At 45.4% G+C, this 14,459-nt stretch overlaps 1 protein-coding gene across 1 annotated transcript in view; it reads right to left on the reverse strand.

Moving 5' to 3' along the window:
• DSTYK (dual serine/threonine and tyrosine protein kinase) overlaps window positions 1–1,129 on the reverse strand; it is a 98,860-nt gene extending 97,731 nt beyond the window's left edge. The window contains exon 1 of the mRNA XM_075853781.1: window positions 769–1,129. Within this exon, the coding sequence (XP_075709896.1) occupies window positions 769–976 (208 nt within the window). The 5' untranslated portion in view covers window positions 977–1,129. The remainder of the gene's footprint in view (window positions 1–768) is intronic.
• Between the last annotated feature and the right edge of the window lie 13,330 nt (window positions 1,130–14,459).

Here is a 14,459-nt window from a genome sequence, read left to right on the forward strand (position 1 = left end):
TTTTCACCTCGCCTCTGTTGGAAAGATCATTAGATTTCAAAGGACAACGAGGGTCCTCCAGAGCCGAGCCATACTTGACATACTCCTCTCAAAGGAAGGTGGGCAGCCCGGAATGCAGCTTCCCCCATATTTGATTCCGTAGCCATGTACATATATGCAGCTCATGTGTGCACACAGTGATGTGGCTTTGTAAACATACAGCACATAGTGACACCTCCAGTGCCCACATCAAGTCTCTGCAGACGACGGCGCAGATTTCTATGCAATGGTTTGCAGTTGGGTTTTTATCGCCCACAACAAAGACATACACAGGGAGGCTTAGAAGGACTAGTGCAAGGCTACACTAATAACCAATCACATTCCAGCTCTCATTGCTATGACCGTCGCCACTGGTACAACTGTGCGGCGCCGTAAGACAAGACTGAAGGAAAAAGGGACTGCTCTGGAAGTGCCCATAGCAATGAGAGCTGGAATCTGATTGGCAGCGGATGGCACCTTTTAGGTCTGTCTCCGACATCCAGCTACAAATGCCCACACTATGGTCACCGCCAGTGTCAGAAAACTCGCTGCATTAAAAGTTCACACAGGTTGCTACAGGGAAGAAAGGGGACAGCGCCATTCTGGGACTTCTAGTTCCTCAACAATCACAGGGTGTTCACTAATATATGATTAAGTGAGAACAGCGCATTCTTCCCTCCATCCACAGTGCAACAATATGGGCACCCATGTCTTGGCGCACACATCTTACCACCCACCCCCTGCCCTTACCAAGCTCTCCGGCATTCACGTCAGAGTCCGGTCCTCCGGGGCCCCCGCTGTACGTGTGTTTAATGTCCCGGAAGAATTTTTTAGTGTCTCGAAGATTTTGATGCAGTCTGGCTAGATGCTTATTGTAGTAGGCGAAGCCTCGGCCTAGCTCCCGCTGGAAGGACCCGGAGCCGCCAGCGGAGCCATTCCGGCGATCGCCTCCCTCCATTGCCGTTCAGTCTGTGCCCGGTACCCGCACAGACTTCAGCGGCCAAGAACCCACACAACAACAACCAAAGCGCACTGCCCATGGGATGGAACCTTTATCATCATGGCCCGGGGGTGAGGCGGACGGCAGCGTCTACATGCGCATGCGCAGGAATCGGCGCGGCGTGTGCAGGGAAATGTAGTTTCGGAAAGGGAATAAAATGAGGTTTCCTTTTTCTGAATTGTTTCTTAAAAAAACATAAGAGATTATAAATTATTACTGGCTGTTCTATAGGAAAGCATTTAGGCGGACTTGAATAGCGCTAGTGTAAACTACAGATGGCGCAGTCGCTCATATCAACCGATCAAATTTCAGTTTTCTAAATAAGGTAGGAAAATGAAAGAATTGACCTGACTGGTTTCTATAGAAAACATATCCCATTTTTATACATGAGGCCATATATGTGCAAATGAGAATGCTCCTTGCAGTTGTTTAAAAAGTTTATCGTATCATTGGCGGCGTTATAGTTTTCTATTACAGCCCATAGCAATTGTTACCAAACCAATGCAGACCAATGACAGAGTTCTGATACACTGTAACGAGTGCACTGTTCACATCTGTCTTGCAGAGCCTCCATTACAGTTTCCGGCAAAAATGGCAGAAAAATAGTGCTATTTTTATCTGGTAAGATGGCGGCCCCCAATGACAGAAACCTGACGTAACCCATTAAAGTCAGTGGGGTCCATCAGGCATCGTTGATGTCCGTCATGTGTGGGATCCGCCACAGCAGTGAATTTTTCTGTACATATGACGGTACTAAAAATGGAAATAGCAACGTAGATGTTGTGATCGCAATGAGGTCACGTTACGCCTTGATCTCCATGCAGGTTCAAATCAGGTGGGGGGGGGGGTGCGAGCTCGGAGAAGCAAAGACACACTGAGACGTTTCTCAAGGCAAAAATACTTCTGACTTTATTTGCAGAGACACAGAGTTTATATAGTAAAAATATCATATAATTACGTGCAGACACATACGAGTCATTTAGACGTATACATTCTTGTGGTTTCTTTCCTCATTATTCTTATCTCTTCATACATTGTTCTTATTCCTTACATCTAATTTTTAATCCGGTGTTCTACCCATATCTATCTTGGCTGTACGCCCAGTACCCAAAAAATCCTGTAAACAGACTCCCTAGTTTCTGGTGATACTCCCAAAACACAAAGAATTCGCAGTTTCTAGTCTCTGCAGAACATCTGCAGATTATTACATTCCATAACCTTTCAATAATACCCAAAATATAGACTCGTTAATCCTTCTACCTTGAAGTAGTACATACATTACACTTATATCATTGATTATAGGTTTTTCTATACCATCACAATGTGCACAGAGAAGCGCATTTTCATGTCCGATCTCAGCTTCTGAATGTAAAGAACAAATGTTTCCATTCACTGATAGCAAGCAGGATGTTTTGTAGATACCACTATACCACTACCAGCGTCCAAAATATAAGAAACACCCCTCAAAAGACCCCATTTTGAAAGCTACACCCTCCAAGGAATTTATTTAGGGGTGCAGTGAGCATTTTGACCTCACAGGTGTTTCATAGTTTTTTCGAATTGGGTTGTGAAAATGAAAAATATATTTTTTTCCAATAAAATGTAGCTTTAGCTCAAAATGTTTTATTTTCACAAGGAATAAAGGAGAAAAAGCATGACAACATTTGTAAAGCAATTTCTCCCGAGCACGGCAATACCCCATATGTGCAGCGCAGATTCTGTTGGATAGGTTTCTGGGCACCATGTCGCGTTTGCAAAGCCCCAGACGTACCAACACAGTGGAAACCCTGAGAAGTGATTCAATTTGGGAAACTCCTCTTGAGGAATTCCCAACGGTATAGTGTGCATTTTAACCCCACAGTTTTTTTTTTTCTGAATTGATTAGAATTGGGCAGTGAAAATTAAAAACTAATTTTTTTTTCAAAAAGATGTCGTTTTAGTTTAACATTTTTCATTTTTACAAGGAATAAAAAAAACACTCCAATATTTGTAAGGCAATTTCCCCGGAGTATGGCAATACCCTACATGTGGTTATAAATTGCTGTTTGGACACATGGCAGGGCTCACAAGTGAAGGAGTGCTATTTAACTTTTGGCGCGCAGATTTTGGTAGTGCCACACAGTACCCTTGTAGGTAGTGCCACACAGCCCCATTGTAGGTAGTGCCACACAGCCCCTTGTAGGTAGTGCCACACAGCCCCCTTGTGCATAGCACCCCTGTAGATGGCACCCCCTGTAGATAGCGCCACTGTAGCTCCCTGTAGGAGCGGAATCCCTCTGGCCGGGGATTCCGCTTCAGGAGTTGCCGCTGATGTCACTGTCCATATATGAATAGTGACGTAAGGGGCTTCTCCTGGAACGGAATCTCCGGCCAGATTGTTGGAAACGTTGTGGCCGGGGATTCCGCTTCAGGAGTTGCCCCTGATGTCACTGTCCATATATGGATAGTGACGTCAGGGACTTCTGGAGCGGAATCCCCGGCCACAGCGTTGGTAACTCTGTGACTGGGATTACGCTTTAGGAGTTGCCCCTGATGTCACTGTCCATATATGGATAATGACGTCAGGAACTTTTCCTGGAGCGGAATCCCCGACCACAACATCGGCAACGCTGTAGCCGGGGATTCCACTTCAGGAATTGCCCCTGATGTCACTGTCCGTATATGGATAGTGACGTCAGGGGCTCCATTAGTAGCGGAATCCCCGGCCAGAGGAATTCCGCTCCTACAGGGTGCTACAGTGGCACTCTCTATAGGGGGTTGCAATCTACATGGGGTCTGTGGCACTACATACAGCTAAAAAATCTCACATGCAGTTCGCACTGTGAGGAGGAGGAAAGAGCGACCGGCAGAAAGCACAGCTGTTTTACACGGTCCCATAGACTTCTATGGCAACCGTGCGGCCAAAAAAAGGGCATGTTTGAATAGCCCTATTAGTGGTGTATTTTTTTTACTGCGGCCGTGTGACGGCTGTTAAATAAACGGCCGTCACACGGCCGACTATCCCTGCCGTGTGAATAGGGACTAAGGCTCTATTCACACGACAGGATCCAAGTGTCGGCCGATAAAAACATCAGTTTTCATCAGTTTTGCATCCGTTTCCGTTCTGGGTTGTGTTTACGTTTTTAACGGCTGATTTTGACCTGTTTTGCATATGGTTTTTTTCCCTGTCCATTTTAAAAACGGATGAATTTCATTTGTCAATTTTTTACCACACACAGCCCAGTAGTGAATGTCAGTTACGGCAGCAGCGTAGCATGTGAGCTACGCTGTTTCCGTAACTACTATTCACTACTATGGGAGTTACGGAAACAGCGTACCTCAGCGACTTATGCTGTTTCCATAACTCCCGACCATGTAATGAGTAAGTGGCCGGGAGGCAGCATGAGCACAAAAAGCTAGAACAGGGTTTAGGTGGCCCCGTTCTAGAGATAGGTGTGGGTCCCAGAGGTGCATTTTAGCACCTCAAGGCCTCTGCAGACCTACAGTGGTGCCTAGAAAACATCCTAACAAAATGGAGGCCCCAAAATACACAAGTGAAGTAGTACACTAGGCACACATATGGGATATTTCTAAAAACTATAGAATCAGGGTAATAAATATTGAGTTGCGTTTTTCTCCCTCTCCCTCTCTCTCTTTCTCTCTCTCTCTCTCTCTCTCTCGCTCTCTCTCTCTCTCGCTCTCTCTCTCTCTCTCTCTCTCTCTCTCTCTCTCTCTGTTAACATTAGCTGCATAACAGAAATAAAGGATTCAAATGTAATATCTGCAAAAAAATAATAATATTAATGAAATTTTCAAATTTCATTTTGTTTTCATTCCTCTGAAATGGGTAAGAGACTTCCAAAATGCTGTCCAAAATACAGCAAAATGAGGGGTGCAGTTTTTAAAATTAGGTAATTTCTAGGGGTTTTCTAACATATAGACCTCTCAAAGCCACTTCAGAACTGAATTGCTCCCTAAAAAAATAGGTTTTGGATATTTTCTTGAAAATGTGAAAAATTACTGCTAAACTTATAACCCTTCTAACATCCTAAAAAATAAAAGGATCTTAAAAAAAAATAAAGCCAACATAAAGTAGACATATGAAAATTTTTAATTAGTAAGTATTTTCTGTGGTATAAATATCTGGGGCCTGCTGACATCCACGTTGGCTTTCCGTTCAGGGGTTCCATCTGAGGTTTCCATCGTGGAACCCCTCAACGGAAAGTCAAACGGAAACCTGTTGGAACGGTGACAAACGGAAAACATTAGCAATGTTTCCGTCACCATTGATATCAATGGTGATGCAAACGGAAGCTAAGGTTTCCGTTTGACTTTCCGTTGAGGGGTTCCACGACGGAAACCTTCGACGGAATCCCTCAGCGGAAAGCCAACGCTGATGTGAACCGGCCCTTACAAGTAGAGAAAATCTATTTAAAAAAATGCAAATATTTCAACATTTTCAATAACATTTTTGGGGTTTTTCACGAAAAACAATGAACATATCGACCAAAATTTACCACTTACATAAAGTAACCACATAAAGAGTGAGACATGTCACGTTTTTCTCAGAGTTTTTTACAGCCGTTTTTGGAGCTGTTTTCAATAGAGTCTATGAAAAACGGCTCCAAAAACGTCCCAATAAGTGACCTGCACTTCTGTTTCACAGCCGTTTTTTTTACGCGGCCGTTAAAAACGGGCGCGTAAAAAAAAAAGACCCGTTGGAACAGAACGCCGTTTTTCCCATTGAAATCAATGGGCAGATGTTTGGAGGCGTTCTGCTTCCGATTTTTCAGCTGTCTACGGCCCGGGAAACGGACGAAAATAAGCAGTGTGAACATACCCTTACTCTCTGTAGATTATGCTGGATTAGTGTGGTATATTCTATAAATGCTACTGTAAATCACCCTGGGCTAACTGGTTCCCGACCGCTGGCTGTATATTTACGGCCTGCGGTCAGGGTCCTTAAAACCCGAGCCATAGACTTTTTACGGCTCGGGTTTTAACTTGCTGCCCGCGCGATCGGGCAGCTGAATGTCGGGTCTCCGGCTGTCAGTGACTGCCGGGGACCCTCAGGAGAGGATAGAAGCAGCTTTCACTGCTTCTGTCTTCTCCGATGTGTTTTTACACAGCGTTCAATGAACGCTGTGTATAGGAATAGAGACAGCAGCAGCGGCGCTGTCTCTATTCCTCCCGGTGATCATGTGACAGGTCACATGATCGCCGGGTCCCATTAGTGACAGACTGCTGCTGGGTCTTACAAGACCCAGCTCAGCCCTATTAGTGACAATCGTCACTATGAGAGGGCTGATTTCCCCTGTAACTGGGGCTGCTGTGCAGCTCCAGTTACAGTGGAAAAGATGGTGTAAAAGAAAGAAAAAATATATATAAAGTTCCCCAAAGGTCTTTTTTGACCTTTGGCGGACAGACCATAGTAATAAAAAAATAATAAAGTAAAGTGCAAAAAAAAATTAAATAATAAATACACATAAAATACCCACCCCAAAAAAACATGTTCCCCCCCCCGCCAATCATTGTTGTAACGCTAGCGCTGACCCAATTACCCTAATATAGACATGTAATATATTAAAATTTACGGTAGACAATGACGATCACAAATAAAAGGTCTATTTTAGGTTAAAACTATGTTATTACCCCCAAAAAATAGCTGAAACATAAAAAAGCTTATTTTTTTACAATTATTTTCAAACTTTATGAATAAAAATTCTAAAATCGCAAAAAAGGTGTGTATAAAAACGATAAAAAAAGAAACCTGCATTGTCTACGGAAAAAACGTCGCAAAAATCACGTCGTTAGCCCAACAAATAAAAACGTTATAGCCATTTAACTAACACGTGCTAAAAATGGCTAAACGGTGTCTGGTCCTGAAGGCGCAAAATAGCCCGGTCCTGAACTGGATAAAGTAGATCACATAATTTGTTTTCCCTCAAGGCGTTTAAAAGAAACTTGGGAATTTTTACTCTAGTTTAAACTATTTTTACCTCCCCCAAATGATGCGCCTTTATTTACTGTAATATGTCAGATCAACAACTGACAAACTGTTGTCTCATCAAAATTCCCCCAGCTCAGTTTAGTATGGCTCCAGGATCAAGTTAGACTAGAGACCAGGCCAGTTTTTATTCCTGGATTGTTGTATCTATTTTAAGAATGCATAATAAAACTTCAGATTTTTTAACTGAGGAGTTAACTGAGGACTTTGGCCTATTCACACTGGATGTTTACTTGCTGATCCTCAAGCCGTGTCCTTGCACCCTCGCTTTGGTTTATATGTTTTGGAGCTGCAGCACATTGACATTATCTGATGCCACTTCAAGACTGGTGAGCTGTATTAACCCTTGTATTTGCACTTTATTAAGACTAGAGTCAAGACCTTGTCTAGTTTACATGAGAGGATATCTTTTTTTTTTTAAACTTGTTTTATTGAAAATAAACTGAGAGTCAAATGACCATATACATCAGGATAATAACATGCAGCTAGCAGTCCATGTACAATAAGAAATAATAGCAATCAAGCATACATATGCATACTGGGCATGTCAATGGTACGCAGACCACATAACCATATGGAAAATTAAATAAAACATATATCATGAAATAGGCAATCAGAGAAAAAAGTTACAGAGGAATGCATTACAAATGACCAACAAATAGGAACCCACCACCCGCTCCAAAGGTCCAGATAGACAAGGCCATCTGAATGTGCACCACCCACCGACTCCCAATCCCAGCATGTGTCAATGAATTAGTTAAACATTGGACCGTACAGTGAGTGAGATTCGATAAGCACCAACCACCCCATATCAGGTTGAATTTAGCCGGTCGTCCACGATGTTTATATACCACTTTTTCAAAAGGAAGAATATCATTAATCAATTTACGCCATTGCGCCACCGTCGGTTTCCTATCCGCCATCCAACGTATAGCCACCGCCTTCCTTGCCATAAAAAGTGATTCCTTGAGAAAGATCCTCTCATGTACCGACCACTGCTCCTCCGAAAGCAATCCCAGCAAGCACACCTCGGGCCTACGAGGTACCACCCTCCCCAATACTGCCGTTAATAAGGCTACAGCATCCTCCCAAAAGCTGAGTATCCACCGACAGCCCCACATTAAGTGTATAAAATCAGCACTATCCTCCCTACATCTATGGCATTGCGAGGATGCCACCCGACCCATATGCTGTAATCGAATTGGCGTTAAATAACATTGATGTACTATATGTAGTTGCACCAGCTTATTATTAGCAGCAGTCGACACCAACAAATGGGACCTCTGAGCCTCCCTCCAATCCTCATCAGACAGTTGTGGAATTAGTTCCCGCCATTTATCTTTGATCGCTAGTGGTTCAAGTCGCAATTTAGCAGTCAATAAATATGAATAAATCTGAGAAATAAATCCTCTCGTGGACTGGACACCCAAAAGTGCCACCAGGTCATAACTAGAGAAAATAGTGGTATTCGGTGGAAATTGTGTAACCAAAGCATGGTGAAGTTGCATGCAGTATAACGCATCCCCATGAGGTATATGAAAAGCCGCTCGAATCTCACTCACCGACATAACAGACTTATCTACTGTAAGCATTTGTAACAGGGTAGTCACATCTCTAGAAATCCAATAATTCTTCCCAAATAATCCGAAAAGATGAGAAAAGCTCGGATTATCCCACAAAGGAATTTCCGCTACAACCCCCTCAATTCCCACTAGTCCTTTAACTTGTTGCCATACACGTCTGGCTAACCTCTGCAAGAGTAACAAAGAACGGTGCCTAAAGTCATGTGGCTCCAGTATCGGCCACAAGGTTTTCAATCCCAGGACACGAGCCAAGTGACACTCAGCATTAGTTGTCATGGGGGGGATGACCCAAGATACCAGATATCGAAGCTGACCCGCCACATAATACAAAAATACATCTGTTAACGCAGCTCCTGCTTCATCCTTAGGTCTCTGAAGAGTAGAAAGTTTAAAGAGGCTCTGTCACCAGATTATAAGTGCCCTATCTCCTACATAATCTGATCGGCGCTGGAATGTAGATAACAGCAGTGGTTTTTATTTTGAAAAACTATCATTTTTGAGCAAGTTATGAGCAATTTTAGATTTAGTTTCTTAATGCCCAATTGGGCGTGTTTTTACTTTTGACCAAGTGGGTGTTGTAAAGAAGTGTATGAGGCTGACCAATCAGTGACCAATCAGTGTCCTACACTTCTCATTGTTCCAGCCCAGCACGATCCACAGCACAGTGAGATTGTGCAGTGAAAGAAGCTGCTCAAAAATGATTGTTTTTCAAAATAAAAACCACTGCTGTTATCTACATTCCAGCGCCGATCAGATTATGTAGGAGATAGGGCATTTATAATCTGGTGACAGCGCCTCTTTAAGCTTAGATCTCGCCCCCCCCCCCCCCCATACAAACGGTGCAAACAATGAGTTCACTATCTTGAAAAATCGTTTAGGCACAATCACATCCATATGCTCCAGAACATACAGAAACTTAGGCAGAACAACCATCTTCAGTATGTTAATGCGGCCTGGCACCGACAGAGGGAGAATTTTCTACACTTGCTGTCTATCCCTAAGATAAGTCAACAAGGGTGCAACATTTAACTCATATGATCGAGAACTGTCCCTAGCAATAGAAATTCCCAAGTATTTGAAATCAGGGGTTACTCTTAAACCACAAAATTCAGATCCCGCCCGCAATCATCTCGTCTCAGGGGCATCAAATACGACTTTTGCCAATTAATCAATAAACCAGAATACCTCCCGAAGTCATTGATAATGGAAATAGCCCTAGGGAGAGTGGCATTAGGATTAGCCATAAATAGCGCCATGTCGTCAGCATAAAGACCCACACGGTCTTCTCTAGATCCTATTCTAATCCCCATATACACAGAATCTTGTCTAATTCGAATAGCCAGAGGTTCAATGGTCAAAGCAAAGAGAAGCAGCGAAAGGGGACACCCCTGCCTCGTGCCTCTATGGCGGCAGAAGGAAGGGGACAGAACCCCATTCACCAACACCTGTGCTCTAGGAGACCAATACATCAGAGATATCCATTTAATAAAACCCTCCCCAATGTAAAGGATCTGCCAGGCACAGCTTCAGGGTTAACTTCCTTAGGTAATCAGTCTTCACCTGAGTCTATCTCTCTGAGACTGACTCCAGCTTCCACCACTCAGGCTGGCAGGCTTAGGAGTGGGAGAGCCTATCGCAGCCTGGCCAGACTCAGCTAGCTCCCGCCCTCTGTCTATTTATACCTGCCTTTCCTTTTCCTCCTTGCTTGTGATTCTTTCCGTGTGGTTTCCTGGCCCAGCTACAGCTTCTAACAATTTGATCCTGCTCCATTCTGACCCTGGCTTTCTGACTACTCTTCTGCTCTGCGTTTGGTACCTCGTGCTCTCCTGGTTTGACTTGGCTCGTTCACCACTCTGTTGCTCACGGTGTTGCCGTGGGCAACTGCCCCTTTCCCTTTGCTTTATATTCCCTTGTATGTTTTATCTCGTGCACTTACTGAGCGTAGGGACCGCCGCCCAGTTGTACCCCGTCGCCTAGGGCGGGTCGTTGCAAGTAGGCAGGGACAGAGTGGCGGGTAGATTAGGGCTCACTTGTCCGTTTCCCTACCCCTATCATTACATAATCACAAGCCCATATACCTAGTCTACCCTGGTCCCTGACACTACTATGGACCCCCTTGAGACCCTGGCTCAGCAAATGCAGGGTCTCTCCCTACAGGTCCAGGCCCTGGCTCAGAGGGTCAACCAGCCTGATGCTACCTTGGTAGTTCCCCTCACCTCACCTACTGAACCCCACCTCAAGTTGCCCGACCGGTTCTCAGGGGACCGGAGGGCTTTTCTCTCCTTTCGGGAGAGTTGCAGGCTTTACTTTCGCTTAAAGCCCCACTCCTCAGGTTCTGAGAGCCAGCGAGTGGGTATAATTATGTCCCGGCTCCAGGACGGGCCCCAAGAATGGGCCTTCTCCTTGGCTCCTGACGCCCCTGAACTTTCCTCCGTTGATCTTTTCTTTTCTGCTCTCGGACTCATTTATGACGAGACTGACAAGACTGCCTTTGCCGAGAGTCAGCTGGTGACCTTACGTCAGGGTAAGAGACCTGTTGAGGAGTATTGTTCTGACTTTAGGAAGTGGTGCGTAGCTTCTCGGTGGAATGACCCTGCCTTAAGGTGCCAGTTTAGGTTGGGTCTGTCGAATGCCCTGAAAGACCTGCTAGTTAGCTATCCCTCTTCTGACTCCCTAGACCAGGTTATGGCTTTAGCGGTACGACTTGACCGACGTCTCAGGGAACGACAACGCGAACGTTTATGTGTTTTCTCCTCCGACTCCCCCATGATGCCTCCCGAGGTTCCGTTGCTTCGTTCTTCCCCAGAAGACTCAGAGGTACCTATGCAACTCGGGGCCTTCGTGTCCCCCCAACAACGTAGAGATTTCTGCAGGAAGAATGGTCTCTGCTTCTACTGTGGGGATGACAAGCATCAAGTGAACAACTGTCCTAAGCGTAAGAATGCAGCCGGAGAACTTCCGCGCCTAAGTGATCATCGGGGAGGTCACTTGGGCGCACAGGTATTTCCCGTAAATATGAAACGTAATAAGATCTTGCTTCCCTTTCAGGTCTCTTTTGGTGGTAGGTCTGCTACCGGCAGCGCCTTCGTGGATTCAGGGTCCTCTGCTAATATCATGTCTGTGGCATTTGCTATGTCTCTTGCTATGCCTTTGATTGATTTGCCTAAACCTGTCCCGGTAGTGGGTATCGACTCCACTCCTCTTGCTAATAGTTATTTTACACAGCATATCCCTGTTTTTGAACTCCTTGTTGGCTCCATGCATTTGGAGCAGTGCTCTGTACTGTTGATGCAGGGATTATCGTCCGATTTGGTTTTAGGCCTTCCCTGGTTGCAGTTGCATAATCCCACGTTTGACTGGAATACTGGGGAGCTTACCAAATGGGGTAATGAATGTTTGACGTCATGTTTTTCTGTTAATTCTATTTCTCCCCCTGAGGAGGTGAACACGCTACCTGAGTTTGTTCGGGACTTCGCTGATGTTTTCTCTAAGGAGGCCTCCGAAGTGTTACCTCCTCATAGAGAATACGATTGCGCTATCGAATTGGTACCAGGAGCTAAGCTTCCTAAGGGTAGGATATTTAATCTTTCTTGTCCCGAACGTGAAGCCATGAGAGAGTATATCCAGGAATGCCTGGCCAAGGGTTACATTCGCCCCTCTACTTCTCCGGTAGGTGCTGGCTTCTTCTTCGTAGGGAAGAAGGATGGTGGTCTTAGGCCATGCATTGACTACCGTAACCTGAATAAGGTCACTGTAAGGAACCAGTATCCCCTTCCTTTGATTCCTGATCTCTTTAATCAGGTTCAGGGGGCCCAATGGTTCTCTAAGTTTGATCTACGGGGGGCGTATAACCTTATCCACATCAAAGAGGGGGATGAGTGGAAGACTGCGTTTAACACGCCCGAAGGTCATTTCGAATACCTCGTCATGCCCTTTGGGTTGTGTAATGCGCCGGCGGTCTTCCAGAATTTCATAAATGAGATTTTGAGAGATTACCTGGGGATATTTCTTGTAGTGTACCTTGATGACATACTGGTGTTTTCCAAGGACTGGCCCTCCCACATTGAGCATGTCAGGAAGGTGCTCCAGGTCCTTCGGGAAAACAAACTGTTTGCAAAAACCGAAAAATGTGTGTTTGGGGTACAGGAGATACCATTTTTGGGTCAAATCCTCACTCCTCATGAATTCCGCATGGACCCCGCCAAGGTTCAGGCTGTGGCAGAATGGGTCCAACCTGCCTCCCTGAAGGCGTTACAGTGTTTTTTGGGGTTCGCTAATTATTACAGGAGATTCATTGCTAACTTCTCTGTCATCGCTAAGCCTCTTACGGACCTCACTCGCAAAGGTGCTGATCTCCTCCACTGGTCTCCAGAGGCTGTCCAGGCTTTTGAGGTCCTTAAGAAGTGCTTTATCTCGGCCCCGGTGCTGGTTCAGCCCAACCAAATGGAGCCATTTATCGTGGAAGTTGACGCATCCGAGGTGGGAGTGGGGGCTGTCTTGTCCCAGGGTACCAGGTCCCTCTCCCATCTCCGCCCCTGTGCCTACTTCTCCAGGAAGTTTTCGCCCACTGAGAGTAACTATGATATTGGCAACCGCGAACTCTTAGCCATTAAATGGGCATTTGAAGAGTGGCGCCATTTCCTGGAGGGGGCTAGGCACCAGGTAACGGTCCTTACCGACCACAAGAATCTGGTTTTCCTAGAATCTGCCCGGAAGCTAAACCCGAGACAAGCTCGATGGGCGCTATTTTTTACCAGATTCAACTTTTTGGTTACCTATAGGGCTGGGTCTAAAAATATTAAGGCCGATGCACTGTCGCGTAGCTTCATGGCCAGCCCTCCTTCGGAGGAAGATCCTGCTTGTATTTTGCCTCCCGGTATAATCATTTCTTCTATTGATTCTGATTTAGTCTCTGAAATTGCAGCTGATCAAGGTTCAGCCCCCGGGAACCTTCCTGAGGACAAGCTGTTTGTTCCCCTGCAATACCGGCTAAGGGTACTTAGGGAAAATCATGACTCCGCACTATCTGGTCATCCAGGCATCCTGGGTACCAAACACCTCATTGCCAGAAACTATTGGTGGCCTGGCTTGCCTAAAGACGTTAAGGCCTACGTCGCGGCTTGTGAGATTTGTGCTAGGTCCAAGACTCCCAGGTCCCGACCAGCGGGCTTACTACGTTCGTTGCCCATTCCCCAGAGACCTTGGACACATATCTCCATGGATTTTATCACCGATTTGCCTCCATCCCAAGGCAAGTCGGTGGTGTGGGTGGTAGTAGACCGCTTCAGTAAGATGTGCCACTTTGTGCCCCTCAAGAAACTACCCAACGCCAAGACATTAGCTACCTTGTTTGTCAAACACATCCTGCGTCTCCATGGGGTCCCTGTCAATATTGTTTCGGACAGAGGGGTACAATTTGCTTCTTTGTTTTGGAGAGCCTTCTGTAAGAAGTTGGAGATTGATCTGTCCTTCTTCTCTGCTTTCCATCCTGAAACCAATGGTCAAACTGAGAGGACTAATCAATCTCTAGAACAATATTTAAGGTGTTTTATCTCTGACTGTCAATATGATTGGGTCTCATTCATTCCCCTCGCTGAATTTTCCCTTAATAACCGGGTCAGTAACTCGTCAGGGGTCTCCCCCTTTTTCTGTAATTTTGGGTTTAATCCACGGTTCTCCTCCGTTTCACCTGGTAGTTCCAACAATCCCGAGGTAGAGGTCGTTCATCGGGAACCGTGCACAGTCTGGGCCCAGGATCAGAAGAACCTAGAGGCGTCCCAGAGCGTACAAAAATCTCAGGCTGATAGAAAACGTTCTGCTAACCCCTTGTTTATGGTCGGGGATCTGGTGTGGTTATCATCTAGGAACTTGC

The sequence above is a fragment of the Rhinoderma darwinii genome, chromosome 2, assembly GCF_050947455.1.
Source record: "Rhinoderma darwinii isolate aRhiDar2 chromosome 2, aRhiDar2.hap1, whole genome shotgun sequence".
NCBI classification, from domain to species: Eukaryota; Metazoa; Chordata; class Amphibia; order Anura; family Rhinodermatidae; genus Rhinoderma; species Rhinoderma darwinii.